The sequence below is a fragment of the Pantherophis guttatus genome, chromosome 1 (genome assembly GCF_059756535.1).
Source record: "Pantherophis guttatus breed Tessera chromosome 1, ASM5975653v1, whole genome shotgun sequence".
Lineage (NCBI taxonomy): Eukaryota > Metazoa > Chordata > Lepidosauria > Squamata > Colubridae > Pantherophis > Pantherophis guttatus.
Window position 1 is genome coordinate 66,955,426 of NC_142063.1, and position 17,597 is coordinate 66,973,022.

Genomic DNA, 17,597 nt, shown 5'->3' on the forward strand with positions numbered 1-17,597 from the left:
AGAAACATGTTGCAAACAAAAAACAAAAAAAACACCACCCTACAACAGAAGGCAAGAGAAACAATCCTTGAGGGTGGGAAAGGAGAATAAAACTTCTGATTCTGTTTAGTGGTATAGTACTGTATTGACAATACCACCTTTAAAGTAGTGTCTCTTATTTGCCTCCCCTACTGCTATGGAAGCCAAGAAGAATGTAACAGTTTATATTTTTTTCCTTGCCTCACAGCTGTAAACTTTTATTGGTCAATATATGCAGCTCTCAATTACAGCTCATTTTCTACAAAAACCTCCCAGAAGCCCTGAAGCATTATCTCAGCCAGATCTAGGGGCCAGGGCTGGAGACTGGAGTCAAGTCTCCTGGATTTTATTGACAGTTATGCCACTCTTATACTGCAAAAATAAACTGCCTCCATTTTTTAATAGACTCCCAGTCTATTAAGTAAAACCCTGGGAGCCACAAGAAAGTCAAGGAGAAAACTTGTTTGCTTCTGCTTTTTCTAAAACATGAACAAACTAATTAACCATGATTTGATTTGCTAGAATTTTACTCACGGGCTGCAGGGCGATGCATTGTTACTTGGGATTAAGTCTGATGGAATGAATTTAGCAGGCCTTGCTTTGAATAGATATAATAAAAGCAGCTATTATGCTCCCTAGATCTTGTGAATGCAGGTAGTCCACAACGTACAACAATTCATTGAAGCATCTTCATAGTTATGTGATCAAAATTCGAATGTTTGGCCATTGACTCATATTTATGATGGTTGCAGTGTCCTGGGGTCATGGGATCCCTTTTCATGACCTTCTGATCAGCAAAGTCAATGGGGAAGCCAGATTCATTTAACAATGTGTTACTAACTTAAGAACTGCAGTGATTCACTTAACAACTGTGACAAGAAAGGTTGTAAAACGGGGAAAAACTCACTTAACAAATGTTTCACCTGCCAACAGAAATTTTGGCTTCAATTGTGATCATAAGTCGAGGACTATCTGTATTCCAAAACTTTGTTGGACAGCTATAACAAATTTAATAAATGAATCTCTTCCTGCAATTGGTTGAGTAGGAAAGTGAAGTCTGTCAACCTCCAAATAACTAAAAGAAGTTTCAGTGTGTAAAATTAAAAAATGGGTGAGCCAAGCTCAGACATACTACAGATGGTAGTATTACTGTGTCATAGACTTCAATATAGCCCTTACTGTACACCCAAGGTGCAGTAGAAATCATTAAAAAATATTTTCCAGTATTTGATCCTGTGTACTTCTATCTTCAAACAGGAGGTTTATGTCTGTTGTTACCTAAAATAAAAAAATTAAATCACTGGCTGTTAGAAAAGTGATTCAGGTGTTGTGATGTGTCTCACCTATAAAGATCAGAACAGTGCATGTCATGATATTTTCTGTTATCTACGGAAATGAAAGTTGAAATTTAAGAGACCAGGATAGAAAGAGTATTGATGCTTTTGAACTTTTGTGTTGAGAAGACTCTTGGGAATACAATGGACAGCCAAGGAATTAACAAATGGGTCACTGAACAAATCAACCTAGAGTTTTCACTTGAGGCACAAATGATCAGGCCCAAATTATCCTACTTTAGACACATTATGTAAAGAAGGCTAAACTGCTAGACAAGGCAGAAGAAAACAGAGAATAACCAGCAGCATGATGAATTGACTCAGTTACAAGCAATGATGGGTAGATTGTTAGAAGATCTGAAAGACCAGACTGTCACAGAGGAAATCTATCCATATGGTCACCAAGAGTCAATATTGACTTGATGGCACATAATCAATATATCAATTATCTATATTGGAATATCTGCAAACAACAAGAAATTATTAGATAAACCAACTTCCCTTCTCCCCCTCCCCAATAGGGAAGAGAAATACAAGTTATGTATGTCTTAGGCTTAACAAAAAGGCTACATCAACTGCAGGACAAACCAAATGTTTACTTGGAGCCTGTGTTAAATATTGATTCCAAATTCATATATAGGCCAGGCCAGAGAGCTGAATATGAATGGATCATAATTAGGATTTTTTTCAATCCAGTTAGAGAAGGGGAAGCAAATATCTCAAGGCTTGATTTGACTCACAGTCTCAAACAGATACAACTAAATCCAGGCTTAACATGGCCTGTAAACATAGTTTCATGGAAATGTAAACTTTAAAAAAAAAGAATCAGATAAACTCCAAATATTTGTTATTGAGGCTGGTGTAGGGATTATGGTACTGATCAAGGACCAAGGAAATCCACATTCAAGTCTACCCTTAATTCATGTATGATTCCTTCCTATTGAAGGGCCATGGCTATGGATATGAAATAAGAAGGAATATTGGTAAATTTTAGCTCTGCATGTTATAGTGAAAGAATCTTTATCTCAGCCATGTAGGACTTCTTCAGGGCACCAGGTGGAAAAGGTTGTTTTTACCCATTCATGTTCAATGGATGGTCATCTGGTAATTTTAATAATTCTTCTACTAAAACAAACTCATCTCTTTCTTCAACTATTTCTTCTATCTTCCAAATGTATATCATCTTCCTTGATCCATTTTAATTAGGGCTGTAATCCTTAATGAAAGTATTGACTAATTTAAATTTTATCATGTTTCCTTGTTTGATCTTATGGGAACACCTTCAGGGAATAGTCATTTTTATTTTCGTTTACGTAGGAAAGACCATCAGTCCTAAACCAATGTTCTTTCCTTTTTACACAATAGTGCAGTCTGATTGCAACCATACCTCTTTGAGGTGACACAATAAACAAGTTACAGTTCTGGTCACCAATAATCTTCCAGAAAAGTACTGGACAACACACCACTATCTTTATCAACAGGATAAGAAGAAAATGGCCAAAAGGAATATAAACCACCAGCACAAACTTAGTAATAAGTGCTGCGGTGTCCTTCAGTATAGTTCTGCACAAAGAAGATTCCCCATTTCCATATATTCATCCAGGGTCTGGATGAATCCTTTCATCCAGACCCTGCCAAATAAATATCTTCCACATCTTTTAGGAATGTATTTTTTCTACAGGATTGTTGAGAACACGGAACTGAAGTCCCACCAATCTGGAAGCTCTGGCTGAGTAAGGAAGGATGACTGAGTGGTAACAGATCAAGTATTTCTTTTCTACCTTCTGTTTAAAATAAGGAGTTTGCGCGTATACAAATATAAGAGAAAGAGAGAGAAGGGACTGTCAGCTTGCACACACTTTCTCGTCCTTTATGCCACTCCATTATTTCAGCTGAAAAAGGAAGAGCTCCTCCTCTCTTGCCTGCCTCAGCTCGTAGTAAAGAGGGAGGCTTTGTGTTTACTAACTCTCCCACATGCTTGGATGACACATGATGCTCTTACACTATTTCTGCTCTGCAGTGGTTCCTCACTGGCTCTTGGTGCCACAGCAACGCACACGTCTTGCCTGAAGAAAAGGGAGGGGAAGACCCACATTTCTTTTTTTGGCTACAGCTTTTTTTTTTTCCCCTGGGGCATTCTTGGACACATTTCCCAGACAAAGACATTGGATAGCTGCACTCCCCAGATGGAACGGGTCGTGTTACAACCAGTTCTACAGCTTCCCTTCAGGACTCTTGACAGGAAAAACAAAGCCCTGTTAACCTTTGCCATTCTAAACAAAGTTAGCTACCCCAGAACTGACGTTAGGGACAGATGCTGATGGAATGCTATCTAGGATGGGAAAAACAATGCCAGAAGGATTTGAGGAGAGAGGGAGGTGATTAATTCTTCTCTCACCTATCAAATATATGGAGTTCCTACATTTACCAAAGGCAAGAAGTTAGAATGGCACTCCAGCACTTGAGGAATTGTTTTTATTCTAGTAAATCTTCCCCCCCCCCCCCCACACTGGCAAAACTGTTCTTTTTCGATGAATGTAAAATCAGAGATACCATTCTGTTGTCTAGAACTATTTCTCTCGCCCCCCCCCCTCCCCAAACAAACTTCACACAATTATAGCTATATCCCAAAAATTGTGGGCAGAAGTCTGGGAGAAAGAGAGGACGAAGTAAAATGAAGATTTTACTTGAAGATTTCCTACAAGATTGTAGGAAAAGCAATGGAGCAATCTGAACATCTGGCACTGCACGGAAATCTAGCCACAGTGAACGTATACACACATCCTTTCCTCCCTGAGCGGATTCTGCATTTGCAAGAACTTGGCAGCTGCCACAGAGTTCCTATAGGAAATAGCAATGGCTGTAACTTAAAGCTCTAGCCCTCTGCCGTTGCCTCGTTCCATCCCCCACGTGACCCAGGTCCACAACAGCTTCCTGAAGTGGTTGCAGGCTACCACTCCTGTTCAGTTGGAAACACCCACAATCAGGCAGTGAAACTTCTCTGCTTGATTTATATCCATTAAAACAGCTCCAAGGAATTTCTTATCTTCCACAAGTATATTTTTTTCATAAAAGCACAGGTTTCCTTTACAAATATGGTAGACTTCATTATGGATCTCATTGGCCCCCAAATCAAAGCTCTGGCGTTGTGACACAACATGCACTTGTCTTTAGAAGAGAAACAGAAGCCGCAGCAATGATAAGCTCCTGAGTACAATTCTTCTCAGAAGGAATGTCAAGTGGCCCAAGATGAAATCAGATCAGTCTAGGTAAATTAAAATAAACCAGCTTGGATGATTCCTCCTCTCCTGTAAAGCATTCTGAGAGATCTGCTGGGAGGGTTTCACACAAGGAAGGACAATCCACAAGGGTACATTACAAAGTAATAGTGGGAAGTGGAGGCTAGTGGTGGTGAATAGAGAAAAAGAGGAGAGGGAACGGAAGAAAAAAGCACCAACAATAACATCGCCTCCTCCTGAAAAACCCAGAGGAAAAGACAGCTGCTCAGAACTTTACAGCTGATTGGTCTGGTGTAGGATATTTTATAAAATAGAAAAGATTGTGGTGAGCCTTCTAAGAACTCTTCCCATTTCTGAAAATCTTCCTTTGCAGAGAACTTTAATCGAAAAGTCTAACAAAATACTCCTTTGAAGATGGGTTGGTGCCAAGATCACAAAAACACATCTTTTTTGTGTAGATGCCAAAAGACACCTTGGCGTGCCAATGGTGAACTAGTATAGAAATTTAGTATCTCATCTTTGCTAGAAACTCAGTGGCCATGTTCATACAATATGACTCAAGAAGGTTAATTAAAAGCCTAGCAGATGAATTTACACAACATGCTAAGTTTATGATTCATCATGGGTTGGTTTAAATCTTATTTTATGCAGCTTGGTGTGTTAGACATACCCAAACTTTTCAGTTAATTTATGACTCTGTATATTATGCAGATCTAACACTGATCTAACTTATTTTCAGGGTTACTGTGTTATGTGAACATGTCATATTAGAAGGCTTTAGCAAGCCTTTTATCAGTCTTGGACACTTACATCTATTTGCAATCTGGGGAGAATAGAACTAATCAGGGTTTGCTGGCTTTAAAAATGCGAAGTGCTTTGGATCATACATGTGCATAGGTACAGCATCTCCCTGCTCTTCATTTAAGCAGCCTGGCTTTTTTCAGGTTTCCTTGTGAGACAGCTGCTGCTTTAACAGTCATGTTAATGAATGGATAGCATATGCCATATACTGTAGCAGGAGCACATTTTTTTTCACAATTACAAGAAAGTCTGGAAAAACCCTGGCTGCTTTAATTAAGACCAGAAAAGTGCTATGCATATGCAAGTTTCAAAACACTTGTTTTAAAATATTTCTGAAGCATGCAGGGCCTTGGTACTAACTCACTTTATAGTAACAATTATAATACAGACTACTTGTGGTACCTAGGAGAATTACATTGATGCTTTCTACTGTTATTGTTACACTCAAAGCTTTTGATGAAAAAGGACCACTGCCATGGCATTGTGCTTCACCCATCACACCATGTTGGTTTCTTTCATCTGCTTCACAAGAGAGCACCAACAGAAAAGCAAATCTCCAAAGTGATGGATACTTCGGGGCATTAAGAGAGAGGAGAGAACTGGATTATTCATGGTATTTAAGGCTGAACTACATTTGAGGCTAGATGTCAAAGCATGAAATTTGGCTTCCTAGGGTAAAGATGACAGAATTATACTGGAAGCCTTGCCTACTTGTTCTGCTATCCAGCTGATGGACTTAGTCAGCAGAAAATATTATATCTTTCCATAACTAATGGAAACAGAAGACCAGAACCTTAATCTTATAGGAGATGGCAGAGAGGCCTTGTTCTTTCTCTCTCTCTCCTAACACCTCTGCTAAAGTAATAAATCTGAGGTAAACAGATACCCCTCAAAATATCTGCAGTTTCTAAATTGTCCTTGGGAGCAGAAGGCAAGGCAATGGTAGATTGGTACACAGAAAGAAAATAAATGTATATATTGTATTTAGGAACCCTCCTCAGGAAAAGGACTAAACCTGCCCACCACTTAGAAAGAGTAGAGTTGATTCTTTTCATCTTAGTTTCATTGATTTTTTTTTTTACTTTGTTCAATAGTCTTAAGAGAAGACATTCAAAAACAAATTTACTTCTTTCTTTATACTGTAGCTCCCTGCAAACTTTATTTTTTTTGGTTCAGCTGCCGCATAACTGAACAAAGGAAACTAGCTTTACATTCAGAAACAATGATTATATTAGTATTTCTGTGAGGCAGAGCTACCTCTATTGTAAACAAATTACAATAGAATCAAATAAAGAATAATTATAAATATATATTTCAAAAAATAGTTCTGTTTTGAAACAAACTGTATATTATCAATATTAACACAAAGCACATTCTAAGCATATTGGCAGTGATGGCGCAGAAGTTACACTACTTTCTTGGCTAATCAATATATTCATACAAGCCTTCTTCCAATGAATTAATTCTGTTGCCTTGCTGCTACCCCTCCTGTACTTGCTCTTCAAGCTGCCTACCCTCTGTAGATGAAGCCTGTGGAACTGATCTGCAATGCACTGTAACTTCCGTGCAATCTGAACTTCGGTACGCAATTCCTGCAGACTTTCCTGAGGTTCCTCCTGGAGATGGGGATTCAATGTGAAACCGATTGGTTGGACATGTAAACGGTATCCAGCATTTCCTGCCAAATATCATACAAAAAAGGTGTTTATATCACAATATGGCATAAGATCTTTTTTTGACATCAACAACATGACATTAGACATTTTTTTTATTATTGTTGTGCCTTTGAGTTAGCATTGACTGCCTGGATTAGGCCCTTCAGTTTCTTAAACAGATTTTCAGAAGTGGGTTTGCCATTGCCTGATTCCTAGGGCTGAAAGAGAGTGACTGGCCCAAGGTCAGCCAGCTGACTTTGTGCCTAAGTCAAGACTAGAACACATAGGCTCCTGGCACTTAGCCATTACACCAAACTGGTTCATTTAAACAATATAATTTAACTCAAATTTGGAATATTATACCAATGGCAACTAATATGGTTTTAATTGACATTTAATTTAGTATTATTGCACCTATACCCCACCTTTCTATTGGGAGCTAAAGCTGGTGCTCCCCTCTTTTACCTTCACAACTCTGTGAGAAAGGTTGGACTAAGAGGAAGTGAGTAGCTCAAATTTACCAGTGATTTTTATGTCAAGCACCAATTCAAAACCATAACAACAAACTGACTCCCTCATATGAATTAAATTTGAGTTGCAGTTAATTACCAATATTTGAGAGGAGAACTACTTAGATTACTTTTCTTCTAAATTATTATTGGAGCTATTACTATTGATCTATAAGGAGCAAAGAGTCTATAGCACATCCTAGAGTTGTGGTGGCATAGTGATTACATAGCAGTATTGCAGACTAATTCTGTTGACTGCTGACTGCAAGCGGTCTCACCAGGCTAAAGGTTGACTCAGCCTTCCATTCTTCCAAGGTGGATAAAATGAGGACCCAGATTGTTGGGGGAAATATGCTACTCTGCAAACTGCTTAGAGCAGGCTGTAAAGCGCTGTGAAGCAGAATATAAGTCTATGTGCTAGTACTATTGCTAGAAATGTCAAGTGAGGGCAATTATTTATTAATTCTGCATTTAAGATGCAAACTATTAATATATATTTCATTTATCATCTATTTCTTTTTCTGATAACACTCTTTTTTGATAACTAGCCCACTTCTGCATATGATGAAGACAGTTTCTAAGTGACTTGACACCAAAATTCAACGGAGGGTTTCATTGCTGCCAAATGTTGGTGGCCAAAGATGAGAGAGCAGAGAGTCACATATAAATCTTGAGCTGCTGGCTGTCCAGTCTTGCTCTAAATAAAATACACTGAACATGAAGCAAGACCTCCCTTGGCCTGTTTCACGTAGAGCCAGGCAAAAGGTCCTGAGATAACTATCTGAAGCAACAGCAGAGTCAATTGCTGCTTTGTTCAAGAACAGCACGATTCATTTAAAAAAGGGAACAGGTTATATCTGTGGTTCACTGCCTTTTTTTCACTGTCGACAAAGAAGCAAGAAACAGCTGATAATTCTTACCATAAAAGAGTCTCTGGGGCTCTTCAGTGACTCCACAAGGTAACATGATATCCTGGCTGGAAGAAGATGCATTGAGGGTCTGTGTTGCCTTGTCCTGTTGTTTGGCATGCCTGCTGCCTGGGCCACAACAGTGTGTAAGTGGGAAGAGCTGGAACCTGCCCAGGAGACAGTTATAAGATTTGCTTTGGGTGAAAATGCCACGAAAGGCCATCTTGCTGGACTGGCTGACCAGTTCACAGTCATCAGAGTGGAACACATCATCATCTAACCCATCCAAATGGGAAAAATCATCTTCCAGGTAAACAGGCGGATCCATTTCACCTGCAAATATATAAATTAATAAGAATATTACGAGACAAGATAATACACAATTAAATAGCAAAAACATACATGCATTTTATTTGTGCTGCTACACAAAGCTATTTCTGAATGCTGTCTGGGGAAAAAAAGTTAATTGGTTAGTGAAGGAGGCCCTCTGACCGAGTTCTCTCTTCTTCTTTAAAACAAAATTCTGAAGCAAATGGGAAACAAAATGCCATTTAAAGTTCAGACTGTTTACAGTCTGGTCAGCCCTGTGAAGAAAGTTAAAAGAAAAAAAAAATAGCTTCCAGGAAAATTATTTTAGAATGCAAAGGCTATAAACCACATTAATACTTTAACAAGCATTCCGCTCTCAAAAAATACTATTCTAAATTCCCTACACAGTTTTGAGAATTCTTAATGTAGAGTAACTGAAAACATTAATCAAGTTTGTTAATCTAAATAATAGAGCCAGTGGATCCTGGGATTGAATGTGTCTAGTCCAATTTACTAGGAAATACATCCAAGTACAACTGGTTTTTGCCATTTTAATGCAAAAAAAATTCCATGAGTCTCTCTTGGAAATGAACTACTTAAAGATATATGTCTGCCATCTTACACTCGGAATGTGGAGAAATACTTCCCATGTCCATAGAAGAACTAGAATAAATATATATTACACACACACACACATACACACAAACATTCACATTCGCTCTTTAAAAATCTGTAGTGCAATTTGCAGTTTTAAAAAGCCCATAGAAAAGTAAAATTTAAGGTAAGATGTGCAATACATCTCTCTGTATCCATATAATATATATGAATGCCTCTCTTGTGCATCTTTCTATATAAACCCTACAGGGCATAGGGCCAGGCAACTTACGGAACTGAGTTCGCCCCATCACAGCCCATCCCATTCGTTCAGGCAGGGAATGCTACAGACCCCACCTATCAAAAGAATTTCGACTGGTGGGATCTAGGAAGTGGGCCTTTTCTGCCACTGCCCCTGCACTGTAGAACATCTTGTCCTCAAGAGGTAAGAAAAGCCCCCAATCTCTTGGCCTTCCGCAAAGGGGTCAAAACTTGGCTGTTCACAGGGCCCATGGGAGCCTTCTCATCTGTATTAATAACTGCTAACTTCTACATCTTGAAACTCCCCGTTTTTTGCAATTTTATTTTATTTTATTTATTTAATTAATTACATTTCTATACCGCCCTTCTCCCAAAGGACTCAGGGTGGTGTACAGAAATATTAAAACAAACCCATCGCAAAAATTAAAAACCGTTAAAATAATTAAAGCAATTTGGCCATTTTTTAAAACCCTTAACTAAAACCCCTTTAAAACCCATTAACATTAATTTATTCGGTCAGGCCGGCTTGATTGAACAATAGAGTCTTCAGAGCACGACGGAAGACACGGAGGTCGGGGATCCTTCTTATATCCGGGGGCAGCTCATTCCATAGGGCAGGAGCCTCCACAGAGAAGGCTCTCCCCCTGGGGGTCGCCAGCCGACATTGCTTGGCCGACAGCACCCTGAGGAGGCCCTCTCTGTGAGAGTGTATCGGGTGGAGACATTCGGTGGTAGAAGGCAGTCCTGTAGGTATCCCGGTCCTAAGCCATGGAGCGCTTTGAAGATGGTGACATATATAATGTTGATTATATATATATATATATATATATATATATATATATATATATACATACATACATACATACACACACACACACACACACACACACACACACACACACACACACATATATATATATATATATATATATATATATATATATATATAAAATAATCTTAAATTATTCTGTTATTAATGCTTAATTTCATTGATTAAATTATATACCACCCAGAGCCCCTCTCTGAGAGAAATGGGCGGTTAAGGAGTGTGAAATATAAATAAACAAACACCACTCATGGCATGGGACCAAGCTATTTAAAGGACTGCCTTTAAATAAGCTTACCCCATCAGTTCTGCAGAGAGTAACATGCTGCAGTTACTATTGGTCAGGGTTCTACATTTGGGGAACCCCAGGACATGTGCCTGCTGTAGTGTCTGGCTTATGGAACATCCTTTCTCCCAAAATTAAATTGGCCCCATCCCTGGAGATTCTCAGTCATCCAGGTCATGGTTGTCCCAAAGGTGCTTTTTCAAGAGGTAACTGGACTTTCTGGTTTTTCTTTGAAGACGTTTCACTTCTTGTCCAAGAAGCTTCTTCAGGTTTGCTTTGATGAGAAGCGAAATGTCTCCAGAAAGTCCAGTTGCCTCTTGAAAAAGTACCTTTGGGACATTGGCCCCATCCCCTTTTGACATTCCATAAGACCTCCTTATGTGACCAGACCTGCGGTTCTTATGGAACCAGAAAACTGGCTAAATAGCTCCACTACTGAAAGGGCCATTTCTTATTCTTCCTCCACTTTGGTTATATTTTGGGATTTTTTAAAAGGATATTTATTACTAATTTTATATATATATATTTATATTCACTATTTTTGTATTTTTGTTATCTATTGTTGTGTGCCACCCAGAATTACTTTGGTGAGATGGACAGATATATAAGTTTGATGAATACCGTATTTTTCAGAGTATAAGACGCATCCTTTTCCCCCCTAAAAGAGAGTGAAAATTTGGGTGTGACTTATACACCGAATGTAGCCCTGCCCAGCCTCTCAAATGGAGGTTTCAGAGGCTGAAAAAAAGCCTCTCAAACGGAGGTTTCAGATGCTGAAAAAAAGCAAGGCGCAGAGCTCACAACCAACGAACCTGTTGCTAAAGTTCACCTCTGGGAACAGCTGATTGGAGGTATTCCAGGAGGCCAATCCACCCACCAATCAGCTTTTTTCTCCTTTTCCTCCCCAAAAACTAAGGTGCGTCTTATACTCCCGTGCGTCTTATAGTCTGAAAAATACGGTAAATAAACAACTAGAGGCAAGCATAAGGGACTTAGGCTAAGAAACTGAGAGAAATTAATCATCATAGCTGATCTTGATAAAAGTGTTCACATCTAGCTGACCCAGTCAACACGGGATAAAGAAGAAATAGTGCAGTTTTCAGCACAGCTATGGGACAACCCAAAGAAATACAACTAGAATGCAACTAGAAATCTCCTTGGATAAAGGAGATGAATAAGAATAAAAAAAAGAAGCTAAAATAAAAGTAACAGCAGAAATAGTGGGAAAAGGGCAAGAATGATCAAGAACTGGTTAGTATCAGGTTAAGGTGAACTGCATGGTTTTTGGTTGAAACATCTGACTGGTCTACACCCACTTGTTGGCAAGCAGCTTAATAACATAGCTTAATAACTACAAGGAGGTAAAACTGAAGATTTGTTAACATCTGGCAAAACCTAGTGAAAGATCGAACATAAGCAGCTCAGAGCACATAAATTTAATAAACTAATAAGCAAGTAAGCAAGCAAGTACCAGGCAACTATAGACCAATTAACTGCTTACCAACAACTCTCAAATTGCCAGCTGGTATGATAGGTGATTAAGTCCAGCAGCGTTTAGTTAAAAACAAGCTGTTTACACCTTAGCAGAGAGGAAATTGCCCACACAGCAGAGAAATAAAAGATGAGCTCCTAGTTGATTAAGAAGATTTTGGAAAACTGCAAGAGAAGAATGACCAACTTGAATGTAGTCTGGATTAATTGCAAGAAAACACTGGACTCCCTCCCACATGATTGGATAATCAAGTGTCTAGAAATAAGTCAGTACAAGCATCAGAAGCTTTGTATAAAGATCAATGGCACAATGGAAAACACAGTTGCTGGTCAATGGCGATAGATTGGAAGAAGTTAATATCAAGATATCCGTCTTTCAAGGAGACTCAGTCTCACTACTACTGTTTGTCATTGCTCTGATTCCTCTGTCAATAATATTGAACAATATTATTAAAGGAGCCTTGGTAGTACAGTGGTTTAATGCATCCTGTAATTAACACAGCTGCCTGCAATTTCTGCAGGTTCGAATCTTACCAGGCTCAAGGTTGACTCAGCCTTCCATCCTTTCTAAGGTAGGTTAAATGAGGACCCAGTTTGTGGGGGCAATTTATTTATTTATTTATTTATTTTTGAATTTGTATACCGCCCTTCTCCCTGAGGACTCAGGGCGGTGAACAGCCAAATAAAAAACATCAAATACAAATATTAAAATACAGTTAAAAATATATATATAAATTTGGCCCCATTAATTAAAACAATAAACCAAACAATTAAAAAACATGTAAAAAGAATTAGGCCAGCCCGGCTTGTTGGAAAAGGAAGGTTTTAAGGGCACGGCGGAAGGCACTGAGGTCATGGATTCTCCTTATCTCAGGGGGCAACTGATTCCAGAGGGTGGGAGCCCCCACAGAGAAGGCCCTCCCCCTGGGGGTCACCAGCCTGCATTGTTTGGCTGATGGCACCCCGAGGAGGCCCTCTCTGTGGGAGCGCACGGGTCGATGGGAGGTCGTCGGTGGCAGCAGGCGGTCTCGGAGATAGCTAGGCCCTATGCCATGGAGCGCTTTAAAGGTGATAACCAACACCTTGAAGCGCACCCGGAAGACCACTGGGAGCCAGTGCAGCTCGCGCAGGAGCGGTGTTACATGGGAGCGCCATGCTGCTCCCGTCACTACCCGCGCTGCTGCGTTCTGGACCAGTTGGAGCCTCCGGGTGCTCTTCAAGGGGAGCCCCATGTAGAGAGCATTACAGTAATCAAGGCGAGAGGTCACGAGGGCATGAGTGACTGTGCACAGGGAATCCCGATCAAGAAAGGGCCGCAACTGGCGGATCAGGCGAACCTGATAAAAGGTCCCCCTGGTTACAGCCGTCAGATGTTCCTCCAAGGACAGCTGTGTATCCAGGAGGACTCCCAGATTGCGAGCCCTCTCTGTGGGGGCCAAAGACTCGCCCCCAATAGTCAGTGATGGAGTCAACTGACTATATCGGGATGCCGGGAACCACAGCCACTCAGTCTTGGAAGGGTTGAGCCTGAGCCTGTTCCTCCCCATCCAGATCCGTACAGCCTCCAGGCACTGGGACATCACTTCAAGGGCATCATTGGGGTGGCCTGGGGTGGAGATGTACAGCTGAGTATCATCAGCGTACTGATGGTATCTCACCCCAAAGCCACGGATGATCTCGCCCAGCGGCTTCACATAAATGTTGAACAGGAGGGGCGAGAGGACCGACCCCTGAGGCACTCCACATATAAGAGGCCTCGAGGTCGACCTCTGCCCCCCTGTCAACATGAACTGCGACCGGTCGGAGAGAAAGGAGGAGAACCACCGTAACACGGTGCCCCCCATCCCCAACTCTTCCAACCGGTGCAGCATGATACCATGGTCGATGGTATCAAAAGCCGCTGAGAGGTCTAACAGGACCAGAACAGAGGAGCAACCCCTGTCCCGAGCCCTCCAGAGATCATCAACCAACGCGACCAATGCCGTTTCCGTGCTGTGCCCAGGCCTGAAACCAGACTGGAACGGATCCAGATAGGATGTTTCCTCCAGGAATTGCGGAAACTGTCGCGCGACCACACTCTCAACAACCTTTGCCAGAAAGCAAAGGTTGGAGACAGGACGATAGTTGGCCAATATTGCCGGATCCAGGGACGGCTTCTTGAGGAGAGGCCTCACCACCGCCTCTTTCAAGGCCGCGGGGAAGTAACCCTCACTCAATGAAGCGTTGATAACACCCTGGAGCCAGCCTCGTGTAACCTCCCGAGAGGCCAGTACCAACCAGGAGGGACACGGGTCCAGTAAACATGTGGCCGCACTAAGTCTCCCCAAAATCCTGTCCACATCATCGGGAGTCACAGCATCAAACTCCTCCCAGATAACATTCTCAAGACTATTCCTCGTCACCCTGCCCTGATCTACCCAGTCAGAGTCCAAGTCCCCCCGGATCTGAGCGATTTTGTCATACAGGTATTGTCCGAAATCCTCCGCCCTGCCTTCCAAGGGATCCTCCCGCGCTCCCAGATGGAGCAGGGAGCGGGTTACCCTGAACAGGGCTGCCGGACGATTCCCTGATGACGCAATAGAGGCGGAAAAGTAATTACACTTTGCCGTCTTTATCGCCACTAGGTAGGTCTTAATATGCGACCTTACCAGTGTTCGGTCAGATTCAGCGCGACTGGCCCTCCAACCGCTCTCTAGGCGTCTTTTCCGGCATTTCATCTCCCTCAGCTCCTCGGTGAACCAAGGAGCCGCGAGGGATCGACAGCGGGTCAGAGGCCGCAAAGGCACGACTCGATCCAAGGCCCCACCAGCCGCCCGATCCCAGGCAGCTACCAGGTCCTCGGCCGAGTTGTGTGCCAGATCATCAGGAATTGGCCCAAGCTCCGTCTGGAACCTATCAGGATCCATCAGGCGCCTGGGGCGGACCCATCTAATTGGGACCGCCTCCCTGCGGCGGGATGTAGCGGTACGAAGGTCCAGACGAAGGAGTGAGTGATCTGACCATGACAAGGGTTCCATGTCTATATCCCCTATAACAAGATCACTCAACCACTGGCCAGAGACAAAAATCAAGTCTAGAGTGTGTCCCCCCCCGTGAGTGGGGCCATGAACTAACTGGGTCAGGTCCATGGCCGTCATGGAAGCCATGAACTCCCGAGCCATCCCAGACGTTTCACCAACGGATGGCAAGTTGAAATCACCCATGACCATAAGCCTGGGTGTATCAACTGCCACCGTGGCTATCACGTCGAGTAGCTCAGGCAGGGCTGCTGCCACGCGGCAGGGAGCCAGGTACGCAAGCAGCAAGCCCATCTGAACCCCATGACCCCATCTCACGAAGAGGGACTCACATCCGGTAGTCTGAGGCACAGTGGTCTCCCTCGGACCAAGACCTTCTTTAATAATAACCGCCACCCCCCCGCCCCTCCCCTGGGCTCTCGGCTGATGGAATGCTCTGAAATAAGCTGACTTTGTATAAATATACAAAAGTATGAAGGCTATTGCTTAACGCATTGTAAGCCGCCCTGAGTCTCCGGAGAAGGGCGGCATATAAATCAAATTAAAAAAAAAAAAGTCAGGCTATGGCTATCAAACATCAAAAACATCTCCCACCTACTGTATATGGCTAACAGAACAGAATAACAGAGTTGGAAGAGACCTTCTAGTCCAACCCCCTGCCTAGGCAGGAAACCCTACACCACTTCAGACAAATGGATATGCAATATCTTCTTAAAAACTTCCAGTCTTGGAGCATTCACAACTTCTGGAGGCAAGTTGTTCCACTGATTAATTGTTCTGTCAGGAAATTTCTCCTTAGTTCTAGGTTGCTTCTCTCCTTGATTAGTTTCCACCCATTGCTTCTTGTCCTGCCCTCAGGTGCTTTGGAGAATAGCTTGACTCCCTCTTCTTTGTGGCAGCCCCTGAGATATTGGAACACTGCTATCATATCATCCCTGGTCCTTCTTTTCATTAAACTAGACATATCCAGTTCCTGCAATCGTTCTTCATATGTTTTAGCCTCCAGTCCCCTAATCATCTTGGTTGCTCTTCTCTGCACTCTTTCTAGAGTCTCCACATCTTTTTTACATCATGGCAACCAAAACTGGATGCAGTATTCCAAGTGTGGCCTTATCAAAGCATTATAAAGTGGTATTAACACTCTACGTGATCTTGATTTTATCCCTCTATTTATGCTGCCTAGGACTGTGTTGACTTTTTTGGCAGCTGCTGCGCACTGCTGGCTCATATATAAATGGTTGTCCACTAGGACCCCAAGAGCCCTCTCACAATTACTACTATTGAGTGAGGTACCACATATACTGTACCTGTGCATTTTGTTTTGGGCTTGCCTAAATGTAGAACCTTACCTTTTTCACCATTGAATTTCATTTTGTTAGATAGAACCCAATGTTCAAGTCCGTCAAGAGCCCTCTGTATCTTAAGACTATCTTTCAGAGTGTTGGCTATTCCTGCTAGCTTGGTGTCATCTGCAAATTTGATGAGTTCCCCATCTATCCCCTCGTCCAAGTCATTGATGAAGATGTTGAAGAGTACTGGGCCTAAAACAGAGCCTTGGGATACTCCACTGCATACTTTCCTCCATGTAGATGCAGTTCCATTGAATGATCTGAGGCTCTCTGGAAAACAGCATCTGAAATAGAATTGCTGCTCAACGCTGTCCATATATGCAGCCAAGATATTAAAATGGAGTTTGGACAGGACAAATGTACCACTTTCACCATCATCAGGGGAAAAATAGTGAAAACTGAAGGAATCAGAATGCCCTATGGAAATAACATTAATAGTTGTTATTTAGTAACAACCATTACTATAGATGCCTGGGTATCCTTCAAGCTGACTGTATCAAGCACAATGAAATCAGGAAGAAAGTTAGAAGTCATTAAATCAAGAGACTAAAGAGCTTAAACACCAAAGTCAGTAGAAGGAATGCCATCAGGGAAATTAACACCTAGGAAATCCCACTTATGAAATACACAGTTGGAATAGTGGCCCAGACTTGAGCAGAAATAAAAGCCCTGGATAGGAAAACCAGAAAAATAATGAATCACGGCCTTCATTCATACAGCAATGTTGACAGACTCTACTTATCAAAGTAAATGGAAAATTGCCAGTAAAAAAGTGGCATTGGAAGAATACCCGAAGGACAGTGAAGAAGATGCACTGAACCTAGTATACAAGGAAAGCTTACTGAGACCTGGAGAGACTAAATTGGCCTACAAGAAAGACCAAATGAAAAACAGAAAAGAGGCAGGCAAAGTATAACATGGTCAGTACAGTTTTTAAAAAGGAGGCAAAGCAGACCTGGGAATGACTAAGAGCAGGAAAAATGAAGAAACAGGCAGAGAA

At 41.8% G+C, this 17,597-nt stretch overlaps 1 protein-coding gene across 4 annotated transcripts in view; it reads right to left on the reverse strand.

Moving 5' to 3' along the window:
* BMF (Bcl2 modifying factor) overlaps window positions 1–17,597 on the reverse strand; it is a 49,621-nt gene that overhangs the window by 21,091 nt on the left and 10,933 nt on the right. For 2 of the 4 annotated variants that reach the window (XM_034417880.3, XM_060687463.2), the window contains exons 2-3: window positions 8,477–8,797; window positions 6,907–7,070 (exon numbers count right to left, since the gene is read on the reverse strand). In XM_034417880.3, the coding sequence (XP_034273771.1) occupies window positions 6,907–7,070; window positions 8,477–8,792 (480 nt within the window). In that variant the 5' untranslated portion in view covers window positions 8,793–8,797. The remainder of the gene's footprint in view (window positions 1–6,906; window positions 7,071–8,476; window positions 8,798–17,597) is intronic. The other 2 variants (XM_087875567.1, XM_087875576.1) reach the window with 1 other exon arrangement.